Below are 17397 nucleotides of genomic sequence, written 5' to 3' on the forward strand. Positions count from 1 at the left end.
ATATTCACAGAGAAGCTGATTTACTGAATAAAGAAGTTCTTTAAGTTTGCAGTTTTGGAACATGACCAGTGTCTCTGAACCCAGGTTTCAAGTTTTACTGGCATTTTGTTGGCAAACTGATTTTTTGGAGTCCTTTCTTATTTGGGTATGTTTCCTGACACCTCTGCCTGTATGGTACTGTGTTTTAAAATTTTCTTTTTCAAGAGGAAAAGCCTATAAACATACACAAAGGACTAATTATAAAATATCAGGTATAAAAATAGAGAGACAAGAAAATTACCAGCTGAAAAATACAGTGAGCAGGGAGGAAAAAAAAAAAAAAAAAGAGGATTTCATGGTAGAGTTCTGTGCAGCAGGCCCTGATTCTCAAAGCAATGAACCATTCCCATAAAGCCAGAATACCATAATTTAAATCAAGCACAAGCACATGGGTGGTAAAAAAAAGAGGTGATTTAGTTTTCCCTTCTCTCCCCTGGCATCTTTTGCTGTTGCTTCCCCTTTGCCAACAGCAGCTTTCATTTATGGAGAGATTTGAAGCAGCTGAAAAACAGCTCAGGTGGCTTTGCCCTCCCTCCATCCTGCATTTTTTTTTACTAAAAATGAATTATTACTGCCTTGCTCTAGGATTTACCCACCCAGCCAAAGGATCTGTGAGCTCCTAACCCACGTCATTCATCCAGGAGAATATTCCTTGCTGGAAATGTCCTGTCTAGTTCAGGACAATCTTCTTTTTGTAGCATTTCTGGAGGTAACAAGGAGCCAGCTGTGCAAGGTTGCAGTGCTTTTTTAGCTTTCCCCATGGCTGGGATATTGTAATCCCTTTAATGCTTTTTCTCACTGGTGCAGGATTTTGGTGTATCCAAGGAGTTCAAGGAGAATTTGACACTAAATGGCCCTTTCTGTGCTGACTTTGCTGTGGGGAAACCCACTAGAAAGTGAAAGGAGGGATGAATTTTTGCATTAGAACAGAAGAGTGCATTCATGTCACGGGGTATTCTGGTAAATGTTTTTTTTCTTGCTGGATTTAGGCAGAGTTTTAAGTGAGATTTCTGTCATTTCAATCAGCCTGAGTTGGATTAACAGCTGAGGGGTTCTCCTTGTCTCACCTGGGGGGGTCAATCTTCTGGGAGCACCTGGTTGTCTGTAAAATGCCTCATGGAATAAAATTTTCCTCATGGAAAGTGGGAGATGGAGAAATGTAAATATTTAGGCTTGTAAGAGAGTGTGCAAATGGCTTTAGGTGGGATTCCAGTGAACAGCCTTGGTGCTAAATCACTGATTTTGTTGTTAAAATGGCCAATTTCTGACTGATTACAACCAAACCTGAATGTCTGCTGGGAGCACCAGGGATGCCAAGATTCTGTACATTTTCTGGAGTCAGGAATCCCTCAGAATCCCTGAAGGTCTCTGGTCCAACATCCTTCTTTTAAGCAGGGTCAGCAGTGAATTCTGACCAGCTTGCTCAAGGCTTTTCCAGTCAGATCTGGGAAAACTCCACATCCTTTCCCAGTGTTCTGTGATCCCCACATTTCTGTGTTCCTCCCAAACTGGATGGGTGTTTGTGCCATTTCCTCCTGTATTCCCTCCTTCCCTGCAGCTCTTATTAAAGATACTGAGACAATAAATAGGATAAAGATAATTAAAGCTATCAAGATAATAAACAGGACATTGGACACACCCTGAGGATGTGCAGTTGTTCCCAGCCCACAGCTGAAGTACAAACCCAGTTTTCAATCCCAGAATCCAGACATTTTCTGCTCCATGGATGCAGGATGCTTGGAAGAGCTTCTCTTTGAAATGGAGAATGTAAACCCCCTCCCTCCAAATTATTATAATTTTGAAATCAAGGGGCTCTCAGGCAAAGAGATGGGAATTAGGAATAACAGTTCTTTACTAGGGAAATTAAAATAGAAATACAGCACTACAAAGAACAAACCCCAAACCCTGACACAGTCAGAGTACAGCCTGACACCCGTCAGGCAGGGTGTTGGCAGCAGTCCCATCCCATGGTGGCTGCATCCTCCTGCAGTGACAGATGTGGCTCAGCTGGAGCAGTGCTCCTGTACAAGGTGCAGTTTCCCTCCGGAGCTCCAGTGGTGATGTGGAGAAATCCGGTTTTCCTCTGGAGTCCAGTGGAGAAAGGGGCTCCCTTAGTGTCCCAAACCCTCTGTTTTTATCTTGGTAAGAAATGTTGGGCTCTTCCCCCTGGCTGGAGCAACTCCCAATGGGATGCAGTAATTTTATCAGTGCCACAGTGGGACTCAATGGCCATGAGCAGAAAATGACTGGCTGGAGGAAGGATGGGTTGTGAAAAGATAAAGAACAATGCCCTGCCTGGTTTCAATGGATGGCCCATTAGCAGAATATCTCCCAGGGAGATCAGGATCACTGCCCCACCCTCAGCAGATGGTGATAGAACAGATACCTTTTATCACACTCTGTACTGTAACCCAAGACAACCTGGGGCTGCCCTGATGTCCCTGATGAGGATGGGAGACCTGGATGTGCCCTCAGATCCATCCCATCTGCTCTCACTTCACTGAGCCAAGATTTCTCAAGAGATTCATGAGATTAATTATTTTCTACTGTTGGTGTTTCCTCTTCTCCCTGAACTCTGTATAAAGTCCTGGAAGACTTTGTTGATGAATATTTCCCTGAGTAGCTCAGCCTAAGGTGTATGCATTGTGTTTTAGCCTGAGTCAGCTGAGAGCCCACATTTTCCTTCTTTTTTAAATTTTTTTTTTAATTTTTACTTTTTAAAATAACATTCCAGTAGAAGTTCTTGTTGTCATTTTTTTTCCCAATCTCCACTGTAATTGAGCTCTCCATTCTCTGAACAATATTCCTGCATTTCTCCTTTGGAGAATTCCTCCTTGCTTCCATCTTTTTTGCACATTCTTTCACACTCTTGGATTCCCTTTTCAGCCAAAGCAGACTCTGCTCATGTCCTTATTTCCCTCAGGATTGTGGCAGGGTTATTTTGTGGGGGAAATTTGTAAAAATCAGATTTTTTGAGCTCCTTTTTCTTTCAGATGTGTCACCCATAAGATCCCATTTTTACACAGTAATCAGAATTCCATTCTCCCAAACAAATAATCACTGTAGCATCAAGGCCATGACAGAAGTGTTTCTTGTAGAGAAATCTCCATAGACTGAAGAAAAAATCTTCTCTTCCAAGGAAATGAGTGAAAGACTATTTTAGATATGGTAAACTGAGTTGTTTTCAGTGTAAAATAAAAAAGTGGTAGGGGGGAGGAAAAGTGGTCTAAAGTTTTATTCAGTTTTTTTTTTACAATTTCTTGTAATAAAGTTTCTCTTTATACCATTTAAATTTAAGGCTGTTTTGCCTCCCTCCTAATCCTATCTCACAGCAGAAAAATTCCAAGTGAACAAACCAAAGTCAGGACACCATGCTAAAGATTTTCCCACATTTCCAGGATTGGTGGCTTTTACCAGACCCCCAGTGTGGTGTCACTCACAGAAACTGCTGATTTGGGTCAATAACAATGATTATTGTTATTTTAGATTTGATAGAATCATGGAATGGTCACCAAAGATTGTCCAATTCCACCCCCTGCCATGGCAGGGACACCTCCCACTGTCCCAGGGTGTTCCAACCTGGCCTTGGACACTTCCAGGGATCCAGGGGCAGCCACAGCTGCTCTGGGAATTCTTTCCAGGGCCTCCCCACCCTCCCAGGGAAGGATTTTTTTCCCCCAATACCTAATCCAAATTTATTCTCATTCATGGTGTCTTCTCTAACTGTGGCCCACCAACCTAAATCATTCTGCAAATCTTTGATGTTACTAAAATTTAAAGGTTTTTTCTGGGTTTTTTTTTTTCTTTTTTTCTTTTCTTTTTTTCTTTTTTTTTTGTGTATTGCTTTTACAACCCTCTCTAAACAAGAGTGAGATTTTCAAGCAAGGAACTTGAAGGGAAGGGACAAATCTGGCCCTAACTCTTGTGCCCAGCTATTTTAACATCTGGAATGCACTGCTGGCTGTGGTAATGCCTCTGCAATACTGTAACCCAGCAGGATGCTTTAATGAGAGTTTCAACCTTAAGCCCACAACATCAATGAAATTTATAGTTGTTAACATTATTCAAACATAGTTTTGGGGGTTTCAGTTCCCATTTTATGTTCATGTAGGATGAAAAGTCGTTGTGTTGGCGGGCCAGAGTCGTCCTTGCACTTGGAATTTTGGTAAAATAATTAAATATTGTTTATTACTCTTGACAGCACTCTTGGTATGCACTGCAGGGTGGGAGGAGGGTGTTGGTATAAAAAGCTGTGCTAGAACCTCTTTACTATTTCAGCTGCTTTCATATTCTTCAATGCCAAAAGTGCCTTGCTCACATTTTGGAAAGTACCACAAAAATGTTCCAAAAAAAAGAGAAAAATTTACATGAAATTCCAGTGTCATCTTCTGTGATCGTATAGAAGCCATCTGATATTCTTCCTGAGGAGTGAATTTATCTTCAGACGTTTCATGTTTCCATAATCTTGTATCTCATTGTGGTCTTTGGAATTAATACAGAGAGAAAGATGGTTAAAGAACAAAAAAAAAAAAAAAATAAAAAGGAAGAATGAAGAATTTCTTGAAGGAAAACATTTCAGGGGGGGAAATGTGGTGAGCACTGTGATTAAGGCACTCTGCAGAAAAACGAAATTAAGTCTGCAACTGATTAAGTTGAAAGAAAAGAAGGGAAGTCAATATGTAAAAAAGTGCACGTACAGTTAATCTTTCTGGTAAGGAAAATCCAAGTTGTTTCTCCCAGAAGAGAAAAAAAAAGCCTCCAAACTAACAAGCACACACCATGTACAGAGCTCTGAAGCTGGGGGAAGGCAGGCAGGGGGTGTGTGGAGATTTTTATTATCATTGGCTTCATGTTAATTCCAGCACAATCTCAGGAAGTTGTAAAAATCAATCTGTGTGTCTCTTGCTGTATCAGTCTGGGAATTAACAACTTCCCCACCTTGTGTCCTTTAAAGAATTTCTTCCTGACCCTTAAAAGTCCAACCTCAGTCTCTCCATGTAATAAGTTGTTACCTGCTGCCAAGTCTCCAAGAGCTGCATCATCTCTTCTCCTAATTCTGTCTCTGGTGTAGAAGCCTGTGTTTTGCATTCCTAATTAACTTTTTTTCCTGCTCTGTTTATTTTCCTCCCCTGATGGCAGCACATGATTTTTTTATTTATTTTTTTTATTTTATTTAGAAACAGATACGTGAATGGAGAAGCAACAGAAATCAGTGTGTGTTTCAACAAAGCCTGTAATCTCTTCCTAACTGTGTGTCCAAGTTTAAATTGGATTTTGATGTTGCAAAAGCGTGGGGGCTTGGTGTTGAAGTCAGGCTGCTCCCAGAAAACAGGGATGGAACCTCCTGAGCTTTGGGGGATTTTCCCCCTGAGGGCTGGAGTGTGTCCAGGGAAAGGGAAAAGTTTGGAAACAAATCCTGGAGGAGCAGCTGGGCTGGGAAAGCTCAGCCTGGAGAAAAGGAGGCTCAGGGGGGACCTTGTGGCTCTGCACAAGTCCCTGCCAGGAGGGAACAGCAGGGAAAGGAGGAGAGGAAATGGCCTCAAATGGCACCAGGGCAGGCTCAGGGTGGAGATTGGGAAAGAAAATTTCCCTGTCAGAGTGGTGAGGGTTGGGATGAGCAGTCACTGTCTGTGGCAGTGCTCAGGAGCAGGCTGGATGTGGCCCTTGGGGACAGGGTCTGGGGGATGCTGGGGTGGCACTGGGGGATCCTGAGGGGCTCTTCCAGCCTTGGTGATTCTGGAATTTTGTGTCAAAGGTGGCAGACAGGTGGGCCTGGTGTCAGCATGTGATCCTTAGTGTCCAGAGGAGACAATTGCCAAGGTGTGCTCCATGGCAAAGAGATTTTTTGGCTGTTGGCCTTTGATGACATCTCCATGTCTGGGGAATAATGTGGGGAAACACTGAGGAGCTGTGCCAGGCTTTGTGTGTCCCTGCCATGGCAGGGGTGGAACTGGAAGGTCTTCAAGGTCCTTTCCAACCCAAACCATTCCAGGACTCTGTGATTTGTGATTAGCAAAGGCATTTGTGATCCAGACTTTGCTTGGGCTTTCCAATAACCTCATTGTTGTGAAAGGAGAATCACAGAACCAGAGACTCAAAGAACCAGAGGTTCACAGAATCACAGAATCAGAGAACCACAGAATCACAGAACCACAGAATCTCAGATTCACAGAATCACAGAACCAGAAATTCACAGAATCTCAGAGTCACAGAATCACAGAATCACAGAACCAGAGATTCACAGAATCTCAGAATCACAGAACTACAGAATCATAGAAGCTCAAAATCACAGATTAATAGAATCTCAGAATCACAGAATCTCAGAATCAAAGAATCACAGAATCACAGAACCAGAGATTCACAGAATCACAGAACCACAAGTTCACAGAATCTCAAAATCACAGAACCACAGAATCTCAGAATCACAGAATCACAGAACCACAGAATCACAAGGTTGGAAAACACTTCAAGATCAAGTCCAACCCATACCCTAACACCTCAACTAAACCATGTCACCAAGTGCCACATCCAGTCTTTTGTTAAACACATCCAGGGATGGTGACTCCACCACCTCCCCAGGCAGATAATTCCAATTTATCACTCTTCCCGTAAAAAACCATTTCCTTACATCCAGCCTAAATTGAGTTAGGCATTTCAAAGATCCTGTGAAACCTCTGGGTCTCTTGCATTTTGAATGTGTGGGGCTGGAGCAATGGATGTTTCCTCATCTTGTCAGCAGCACAGACATCGTGTCTGTGGGACACTGTGCGTGCTGCCCATGCACTTCCTCACTTTGGGAGTTTGAAACTGCTCCCAAACCCACCTGAAATTCAGGGCAAATCATTGTGAATGGCACTTTTTTCTCTGATGTGGGCTGCCCTCGCCCCTGAGACAAGATTGCTTTTGTAGGAATGAACAACATCGTGTTTGTGCCTGTGGGAGAAGCGGATTTGTGGGCCAGACATCACTTTTTGGGTTTACCTCACAGGCAACATCTTGAATATGTTTTATCTCTTAAATAACTCTTCCTGAAAATGTGAAATGGAGGAGGGTCATGGTACAGTTCAGATCTGTTTAAAAGTGGCTTGAACAAAGTTCTCACAGTAGGTTTTTTTCTTCTTTTCTTTTTTTTTTATTTTAAGTGTAGCATTGACTCATTTGGTGGTGTTAAAGTGCACTTTCTACTTATCCCCAGAGAAAAGTTAGTATTCTTTTAAGTGAAACTATTTTAAAAGCAGAACACAAACCTAAAATAAGCCAGTGTTCTCTAGAGCTCTCAGAAGGTGTAGATTTATTTACTGTAGTTAAATCATAATTAGTTCTCAGGGGATAGTGTATCTTTTAAACTGCTTTATTGCCACCATATTGGTTTTCTAAATAATCAGAAACTGCTGCTCTTATATTTTGTAGTATGAACAAAAATTCGCTGTAAGTAGAAACAAATGTTTAGAATTGCTGGTTGTCACTTGCTGAAGATAGGGACACCCAAAAAAAATGAGCACTTGAGGAAAAAGCGAAGAAACACAAAACCTGTGTTGTCAGAACTTAAATGAACTATGGCTCTGACTTATTTGAGCCCAACAGATAAAATAATGTTTTACATTATTGTTTTTCAGCCAATTATTTTTTTTAATATTCTAATGGGTTTGAATCAGGACTAAATGTGAGCTGAAAAAAAATGGTGGTGCAACGTTAACATAAAATATTACCTGATATTTAAGCCTTGATTTTCATGAATGTAGCTTAGTGTTGCAGCTGATAAGCATGTGGGGTTTTTGGTTTTTTCCCTAATTGGCAGGTTAATGTTCGAGTTGCCTGAGGAGATGGGTTTAATAGCAGTGGCTGCTCGACAAACACAAGGGAAAGGTGAGTAAATTTCCTTATTTTACTTATAAATGTGTATTAAATTCACATAATAGGACGTTTTAAGATGCATTATGAGCATTTTTGATAATATAATCCATAGAATAAGCCTGTCCTCTTCTCCTCCTGCTCAAACTGTGGATTCAGACTGAAAACCCAAAAGTTAATAAGAGACCAAAGTAAACATTTTCAGGATGTTTGGTGGCTTTTGCAGAAATGATTTAGTGGTCTCCTGGTTCCTGCCAAAAAAAGTTTCGCCAGTCACGAAAGCTGCCATCACTACACTCAGTGTAACACAAGTCAGAGCTCCACATGAAAACTGAGACTGGCTTAACTGGAACAAGACTGGGGCTTCACTTGCTCTGAGATTGAGTCTGCAGGACCTGCCTGAGCAGATCAATGTAAGCAAGTCGTGTTTCTTGCCCAGAAAAATGCTGGCACTTCTTTAAAAGCCACATTTATTCTACTGGAAGAGCAGAGTGTGTGGCCCAAGAGGCTTTTCTGAGCACAAATCCATGAAAAGATGATTCCCTGGCTTTTGGTGCAGGATGGTTCAGAGTCTGAGTGCATTTCTGGGTGCACACATCTTCACAAATTCTTCCCCACTTAAGCAATGCAAGATCTTTTGAGATGTGGCTGTTAGCAGAGGAGAATCCTGCAAGCAGAGGCTTTAGGACATGCTGGGGAATTGAGCAGCAGCTTGTACTTGAGTACCTCAGAATAGAATCATAGAATGGCCTGAGTTGGAAGGGACCTTAAAGAGCATCTTGTTCCACTCCTGCCACACCTTCCACACAACCAGGTTGCTCAGAGCCCCATCCAACCTGGCCTTGAACACTTACAGAGATGGAAATATTAAACAAATTCCAGGTTTTTTGAAGAAAGAGCTTTGCACTTTAACCTTTGTTTCTTTCAAAATTAGTTTGGAAACTCCATTAAAGGACTTTGGGTACATTCTTGGCTGTATAGGTTTGAATCTTTCTCTTGAGATGTTATTTACATTCACAAAGTGATCTTTTTTATAATTTCACGATTATAAGCCGCACCATTTTGACTAAAATTTTGCTCCAAACCTGAAGTGCAGCTTATAATCAGGTGTGGCTTATATATGGACAAAGAATGAAAAGTTGCTGTTTTAGTTTGGAGGACAGGTGTCTGCTGAGAAAGGCAGGAGCCTCTCTTTGAAATGGAGAATGTAAACCCCCTCCCTCCAAATTATTATCATTTTGAAATCAAGGGGCTCTCAGGCAAAGATATGGGAATTAGGAATAACAGTTCTTTACTAGGGAAATTAAAATAGAAATACAGCACTACAAAGAACAAACCCCAAACCCTGACACAGTCAGAGTACAACCTGACACCCGTCAGGCAGGGTGTTGGCAGCAGTCCCATCCCATGGTGGCTGCATCCTCCTGCAGTGACAGATGTGGCTCAGCTGGAGCAGTGCTCCTGTACAAGGTGCAGTTTCCCTCCGGAGCTCCAGTGGGGATGTGGAGAAATCCGGTTTTCCTCTGGAGTCCAGTGGAGAAAGGGGCTCCCTTAGTGTCCCAAAACCTCTGTTTTTATCTTGGTAAGAAATGTTGGGCTCTTCCCCCTGGCTGGAGCAACTCCCAATGGGATGCAGTAATTTTATCAGTGCCACAGTGGGACTCAATGGCCATGAGCAGAAAATGACTGGCTGGAGGAAGGATGGGTTGTGAAAAGATAAAGAACAATGCCCTGCCTGGTTTCAATGGATGGCCCATTAGCAGAATATCTCCCAGGGAGATCAGGATCACTGCCCCACCCTCAACAGATGGTGACAGAACAGATACCTTTTATCACATCCTGTATTGTAATATGCGGCTTATAATCAAGATTCTTTTCTTGAGTTGAAGTTACCCTTTTTCCTCTCCCTGCCCAGGTCGTGGTGGGAATGCTTGGCTCAGTCCCCTGGGCTGTGCCCTGTGCACTCTGCACATCTCCATCCCTCTGCATTCCAACCTGGGCCAGAGAATTCCTTTTATCCAGCACCTGGTGTCCTTGGCAGTGGTGGAGGCAGTCAGATCCATACCAGGATATGAGGTATGTCCTTCCAATTCATCCCAAAATCCCTGCTTCCATTTCCATTGAAGTCACATTTTAGCTGTGTCTTTTCTGTGTGGGATGGCTGAATGCATAATTCAGTTCTTCAGCACTAAGAAGAGCCTAAACTTAACCTTCCTAATGTTTGATTATTGATGTATTTGAAGAGATCCAATATCCAGAGGATGAATGTTCTTTTACTGAGCTGACCAAATGCACTAAACTCATTTCACTCTTAATCTCATGAAACTTAAGCCTCAGTCCTCAGCAGTAAAGAAAAAGTCAATTTTGTTTGCCCAACAATGGAGTTGATTTGTTTTGATTTTGAAGGAGAATAAGGAGGAGGGAAAAATGAATAAAACTGACAAATCCCTTTCTGCTTTTTTTGTTGGTGCTGTTTCAGTGGTCACTTTATCCCTTTTAAAGGATTTTTCCAACCCTTGTTTAAGGTTGAAAACTGATTTCTAAAGCAAGAACTGAGGAGAATTGCTCTCGAGAGGGAATCAAGTGTCCTGTCATCAGTATTAAAATGAAGAACCAGTCTTCTTTATCACCTCATATATCTCCTTTTTAATGTTACCATTTCCTAATATTTGCTAACTATAAAACTTTGGTATTTTACAGAAGTAGTTAACTAAAGCATATGTTTCCTATATTACAGAAAATCAATGACTTATACACATTTACACATGAACTTTATTATAGTGGCACCCAGTAGCTTTGCTGGAGTTTAGGGTCTGTCAGCCTTTCTATTAAAACCTTCTAAATTCAGTGCTTCATAACCTGACTGGAAAAACAAAATGCTTCAGGCTAAAATTTGCAATATAAAATATTTGGCTGGAGTGGATAATTTGACCACTTAAAAACGAAGGGACAAGAGTTAGTTTTGTAAAATATTTGGATGACTGGGGAAGGAGCTGGTTTATGAATGCAGTGGTTTTGCTTCTGTGGGCCTGCCCTGATGTACTGTGGCATTTTTAAATTTTACTCCATTCAAGAGGAAAATGGTGACTGAGGTACCAAATATAGATGTAAAAAATGTGGATCAGTAATGTGTGGACTGTAAAGAGCTTTCTGTGCCCAGGACAGCTCTACTGAACCTGAGGGGACATCAGCCCTTGGCAGGGAGGCAAAGCAGAGTTAAGGGTCTGCACTCAAATATGTTACAGCAAGAAAATTCAGAAATTTATCAAAAACTCAGTGCTTGAATTTCCCATTAGACTCAAGTATTGCAAGGCTTTTCTTTATGCCCATGTCATGCCAGCTGCAGCAGCAGGAGCAATGGGATAACCCAGAGTCATGGAATCATGGAATCTGAAAGATCAATCCCACCCCAGCCATGGCAGGGACACCTCCCACTGGCCCAGGCTGCTCCAACCTGGAACTGAACATCCCAGGGATCCAGGGGCAGCCACAGCTGCTCTGGCAATTCCATCCCAGCCCCTCCCAGGGAACAATTCCTAATTGCCAAGATCCCATCCAACCCCACAGTGAAGCCATTCCCTGTGTGCTGTCCCTGCAGCCCTTGGGAATTGTCTCTCTCCAGGTTTCCTGCAGCTCCTTCAGGCCCTGCAAGGCCACCCTGAGCTCAGCCCAAAGCTTCTCCTGTGCAGGCTGAACAATCCCAGCTGTGCCAGCCTTTCCTCCCAGCAGAGCTGCTCCATCCCTCTGCTCATCCTGGGGCTCCTCTGGGCTGGTTCCAAAGGTCCCTGTCTCAGTTGTTCAGCCAGTCCCTGTTTTTAGGATGGCCACAGTTATTGACTCTGCTTTGTTGTGGGTCCTCCCAGAGCAGATCTGAGGGCTCAGTTGGAAGTTCCCCTGTCAGATGTTAATGCTGAGGATGAAAATGGATTTACATCAAGGGAATGCTTTGCTGTCCCATTCTGAGAACAGCAGAGTCTCTCTCTAGTGAGGGAAGACAAGCACATGCTCCATTTCCAGTGTATTTTGTGACATTTTGTGTGGGACCTGGTGAATCCACTCTGTGGCAAAGTCAGGAGCACAGCCAGCTGCCTGAGCTGTTCTTGCTGCTTGTTGTCACTTCAGTCCCAGAGCTACTGGCTGCTGTCCTACAGGTGTGTGTTTCCCCCTCTGGAATCCCTTTTATCCCTGAGAACACCATTGCACTGTGTCAGACCCCCATGTCTCCAGCATCTCCTGCAAACCTTTCCCCAGTGCAAGGAGCCAAGTCCTTTTCCATAATGAATTTGAGTTGGTGATACTTTCCCTCAGAATGCTTTGATAGCAAAATCAGGTAGTGTTTCCTGTCAGTGGACGTGTCATGGACTCCTCCCTGGCCTTTAAATCTGTCAGGAAAGTAGACACAGCCCCAGGTGCAGCTTTCACACATCCTGTAAAGGGATTCCATCCCCTACAGCAGGAGGGAATGTGACTCTTCAGGCCTGGAGCACCTCCCATAATTTGCCCCCGGGGATGCAGAGTTTCAAACTGCAGGAAGCACATTTGCTTTCCTTGCTGGGTTCAAGTAGCCAGTGCAAAGTTCAGCTGAGCCCTGTGGCTGCAGCAAAAGCTGCTCCATGGGGCTGGGATACTGTCAGAGCTCAGTTTGTGTTTCCAGCCCCGTGGTGACAGCTTCAGGACATTCCTGAAGTGTTGATGTGGCTGGGAAATGGGATTTCTCCTGTCTGCTGAATTTCCTTTCCAAAATTCAGGGTGTCATTCTCTCCTTGGCTGGTTCCTGCAAAATTCTCCTTCTGTGCTCTGCTCAGGTGTGACCCCACCTGCAGAGCTGCTTCAATTCTGGAATTCCCAGCCCAGGGAGGAGCTGGAGCTGCTCAGAGAGCCCAGAGGAGCCCCAGGATGAGCAGAGGGATGGAGCAGCTCTGCTGGGAGGAAAGGCTGGCACAGCTGGGATTGTTCAGCCTGCACAGGAGAAGCTTTGGGCTGAGCTCAGGGTGGCCTTGCAGGGCCTGAAGGAGCTGCAGGAAACCTGGAGAGAGACAATTCCCAAGGGCTGCAGGGACAGCACACAGGGAATGGATTCCATTGCTAGAGGGCAGGAATGGGTGGGATATAAAGGAGAAATTATCCCCTGGGAGGGTGGGGAAGAACTGGAACAAGTTGTCCCCTGGATTCCTGGCAGTGCCCAAGGCCAGGTTGAACATTGGGGCTGGGAAAAACCTGGAATAGTGGGAGGTGTCCCTGCCATGGATGGGCTTTGAGGTCCCTTCCAATCCATGATTCTGTACAGACTGTGGAATGATGAATGAGCCATAACTGTCTCTAAATGTCTGGTTTTGTTTCTTTAGGACATTGAGCTGCGAGTTAAGTGGCCAAATGACATTTACTACAGTGATCTGATGAAGCTCGGTGGAGTTCTGGTAAACTCAACACTCATTGAAACAACATTTCATATTCTCATTGGTAAATGTCTATTTTGAAGCTTTTCTGTGCTGCTTTTATTTTTTTTTTTTTTTTTTTTTTTTCTGGAGGATTTTGTTATCAGTGTCTGTATCAGTAAAAATGGCAACGACAAGAACAAAAAATGACAGCAGGCATCAGGAAATAAAGCACAACGTTAAATCCAGAGGAAGCACAAAAAGTAAATGTTTTCATTCTTCTTAATAATTCCATATGCTTGACAAGTAAAACATAAGTGCAGGCATCTGGATTGGTGTAGTAGAGTTCAAAGGAAGAGCATTACATAGGAGAGGGAGATTGTCCTCTTTGATTTATTGTAAAACCAGTGGAATATACTGAAAACTCCATCCTTTTTTTCCCAATTTATGTATTTTTTGTAACATGACAAATAGTTAAATGAAGAACATGTCTTTTAATTCAGAAGAGCTACGTACACAGAGTAATGTTTGCATTTTTTAATTATTGTGATGTTTTTATCACCTCTGGTCTGATAATTATCCTGCTGTTTGATAAGGAATTTTTTCCCCCAGATCTGCTTAGAAACCTGCTAGGTTCTGGTTCCAAAAGTCATTGTCTCTGCTGTGTCTAAAACATTGAAAGAAAATTCCTTAGCAAGTCTAAAAGGGTAAATAAAAAGATGATATTTGATATTTGAATGTAGCACAAGTGAAGTGGAGTGGTCATGGTGTGATTTTAGAGGTGCAAGCAAGAAAAGAGTTGAAGAAGTCACCTCCTTCTGTGAAACATGCCCAGACATGACATTTTCTGTTCAATTTTAAACCTTCATTTTGTAAATAATCAACATGACCAGAATGGAAATTGCACCAAAACTTAAGAAATCTCTCTGTGCCCCGTCAACCTTTTAGAGCTTCCATGTTTTCCTACAGCCTGGTTAACACAAGGAAAGCAGAAATAAATCCAAAACCAGTTCATTCTATGAAGAATCTCTTAAGCACTTCACATATTTGTGAATATTTGGACCTTTTCATTCTTACCCTAAACATCCAAATATTCCAGTTCAAATGGAGACTTTTCTGTATCCATTCTCCTGACATCCCTCTGGTAGCCTGAGTTACAGACAAATTCCCATTCTCATCAGCCTGTTTTCACCTGGGAGCTTCTAAAATTGAAACTTCCTTGCTCCATATGAATCCAAGGATCTTCTCCATCATTCCAGTTCTGTGGGGTCTTAGAGGGGCCTCATGACATTTAAATTTTTGTGTGAGTAGGAGTGGTGAGATTCAGCTTCCCCAACAGGAAAGGTGTGTCAGATCCATCATCCCTTTTCCACAGCCATGCAGGATCCTTTCCTAGACAGAATCCCAGGATCCCTGAGGCTGGAAAAGCCCTCCCAACCCATGGAGTCCTAGCTGTGCCCCATGGCCACCTTGTCCCCAGCCCAGAGCTCTGAGTGCCACCTCCAGGCACTGAACTCCCTCTGTCCATGGCATTCCTAACAATCTCCCCTAAGTGAGGATAATGATGAAAATCAAAGATCTTCTCTGTGGCTTCCCTGCTCCAAGAAGAAGCTCAGGAGAATAAGATCAAAGACAAACTTGTTTTTTTCACTGCTCAAGCCTTGCAGGTGAGCTTCACCCTGAGACTTTTAAACACAGTTTGGAAAAAAAGAAACAACCGAAAAGCCTTTTTTTTTTTTTTTTTTCCAATCTGAAATTTAAAATTGAGGAACTTTATGGTGTTGGGACTTCTGGAGGAGGAGTTCTGAGGAGAATATTCCCCATTAATGTGAGGGCCAGACTCGGAGCAGGCAGAGGAGCCAAGCACCAGTGGAATGCAGGGGACAGCCAGCGACGTGACCTGCGAGCGCTGCTCCTCCCCTGCCCAGGCACGTCCAGATCCTCCTGGAGCCACCACTGCAACATCCATCAGCCACATCAGCACTGCAGGGGCTCTGCTGAGTGCTCCCTTCTCTCCTGGACACTGCAGAGGTGCCCCCAGAGCTCTGAGCACCTGGTGGTTCTCAAATCTCCTGGCTGCCTTTTCCGCTTTGTTCGTTCTCCAAGGTGTTGGGGCTTCAGGCTGGCTGGTTTTGTGTCCCCTTTTTGGTTGCTGAGCAGTGATCCTGAGGTGCTGATGGACCCCTTAGTGACCACAGTTCCCTCTTCCCTCTCACTGTACCAGACTGCAGACAGCTGAGGTGGGATTTGCTGGCACAGCTCATTGCTTTTTTCTTTTCCTTTATCTCTTTCCAGTAACCCATTTCAGCTCATTTCCACAGGCCTGGTGTGTTGGGATCACCATGCCTTGTTTGTCTGACTTGTTAAAAATCCAAACCTCCTTTTTTGCTGAAGAGATCCTTCTCTTCAAACTTAATACAAATTATGAATTATTAACAGCAAATTTACAAATCAGGACATCTGCACCTCCTTGCAGATGGAGCAGCATCATGTCCAAACCTGATTGACAGCCCGGGGGGTTTATCCCAAATAAAGGAAAGAAAAAAAAGCCCCAAATTATTAGGAGGAAAAAAATAAACAGGTAATACAATATACTTCTTTACATCCCTCAAAGCCTGTTTCAGCAGGCTGCAGAAAAGGCCCCAAGAGCCACATTTAAACAAGGGAGGCATTCTGCCAACTCAGAATTTGGGAATTCCAGCTGGAGAAATCTCAGCGAGAGGCTTGAGGCTTCTAAAGGATATGCTGTGGTGAGATAGATTAGGCAAACTGGAGTCTTGCAAAGTTAAAATCAAATCTTCTGGGCTTTCCTGAGCAAGCCAAACAAGGCTTATCAGCTGAGTGAAAAGTCTGGATTTTTGGAAAGGGCACTCAGCTCATGGCAGTAAACAGAAAGGTCTGTGAGCTAAATTTTAGAGTGGGAGATAAAACTCCATCTTAGGGTAGGATCAGTTGTTCTCTGAGTAAAAGAAGAGTAAAACAATGTCTCACATGGATGGTTTTGGAACCAAGGTGGAGTTTATCCTCTCCCAACCCTCACTGGTGGGATGGAAAGCTGTGCTGGATTTGCCTCTGTAATTCTGAGGAGGCATTTGGAGGGCAAGGAGCAAAATCTGAGCTGAGAGTTGTAATAACAGGAGTAAGAGATTCAAAGGTGTAAGGAACTGAAGGAAAGCAGCTCTGGGAGCCATCCTGGGGGATAATTGTATGGAACAGTGAATTAAATGCTGCCTGTGGTGGTAACAAAGAGTTTGTCTCTGATTGGGTCCTCTTTGTCTTCTCCAGGCTTTGGGTTTAATGTGAATAACAGCAACCCCACCATCTGCATCAATGATCTCATTGCAAAGTTTAACAGGGAAGAGGGGACAGAGCTGAAGCCTCTGAGTGCAGATTGTCTCATTGCAAGGACTGTGACTGTGCTGGAGAGGCTCATTGAGGTTTTTCAGGAGAAGGGCCCCAATGGAGTTCTTCCCCAGTACTACAAGTACTGGGTGCACAGGTAAGAATTATGTTCCTCTCAAAGTTTCTTTTAGTAAAGTTGGTGGAAGAACTCAAGGATATTTTGTCTTTTTCCACAAAATTCCCTTTAATATGAGTGAATAATTTAAAATACACTCCCAAGCAGGGTGCACATTTTTAAGGGAGAATTAAAGCAGCACATAATAAATCAGTGATTAGCATGAGTTAAAGAATGCTCCCAGGTATTTTACATGTACCATCTCCAAACAAAGGGAATTGGGAATGATTTGGTTTGAGATGGATGAAGCTGCTGTACTTTTAGGGGGAAGAAACAATTGAGTATTTGGATTAACTCCAACTCTGTTCATTCCACAAAAGGAAATTAAAGCAGGTAGAAAATTCATTCTGTATAAAGAACCAGTGAGGTGGGGAATGAAATATTCTCACAGAGGGTGAAACTTTCCTGTGAGGGTGGGGAGACCCTGGCACAGAGCAGGCTGTCCTTGGGTCCCTGGAGTGCCAAGGCCAGGTTGGACACTGGGGCTGGAGCAGCCTGGGGCAGTGGGAGGTGTTGGGGTTGGAATGGGATGATCTTTAACAACCCAAACCATTCCATGATCCATTCAATGATTCTGATGAGTCCTCTGAGGTGATGTTGATGTCTTTGGAGTGG

At 43.3% G+C, this 17397-nt stretch overlaps 1 protein-coding gene across 2 annotated transcripts in view; it reads left to right on the forward strand.

Annotated features, from left to right (window-relative positions):
• The window catches only part of HLCS (holocarboxylase synthetase), a 112068-nt gene that overhangs the window by 90406 nt on the left and 4265 nt on the right, over nt 1-17397 (forward strand). For both annotated transcript variants that reach the window (XM_033052092.1, XM_033052093.1), the window contains exons 7-10: nt 7838-7905; nt 9806-9966; nt 13236-13350; nt 16551-16764. In XM_033052092.1, coding sequence (XP_032907983.1) covers nt 7838-7905; nt 9806-9966; nt 13236-13350; nt 16551-16764 — 558 coding nt within the window. The remainder of the gene's footprint in view (nt 1-7837; nt 7906-9805; nt 9967-13235; nt 13351-16550; nt 16765-17397) is intronic.

The sequence above is a fragment of the Catharus ustulatus genome, chromosome 2 (assembly GCF_009819885.2).
Source record: "Catharus ustulatus isolate bCatUst1 chromosome 2, bCatUst1.pri.v2, whole genome shotgun sequence".
Lineage (NCBI taxonomy): Eukaryota > Metazoa > Chordata > Aves > Passeriformes > Turdidae > Catharus > Catharus ustulatus.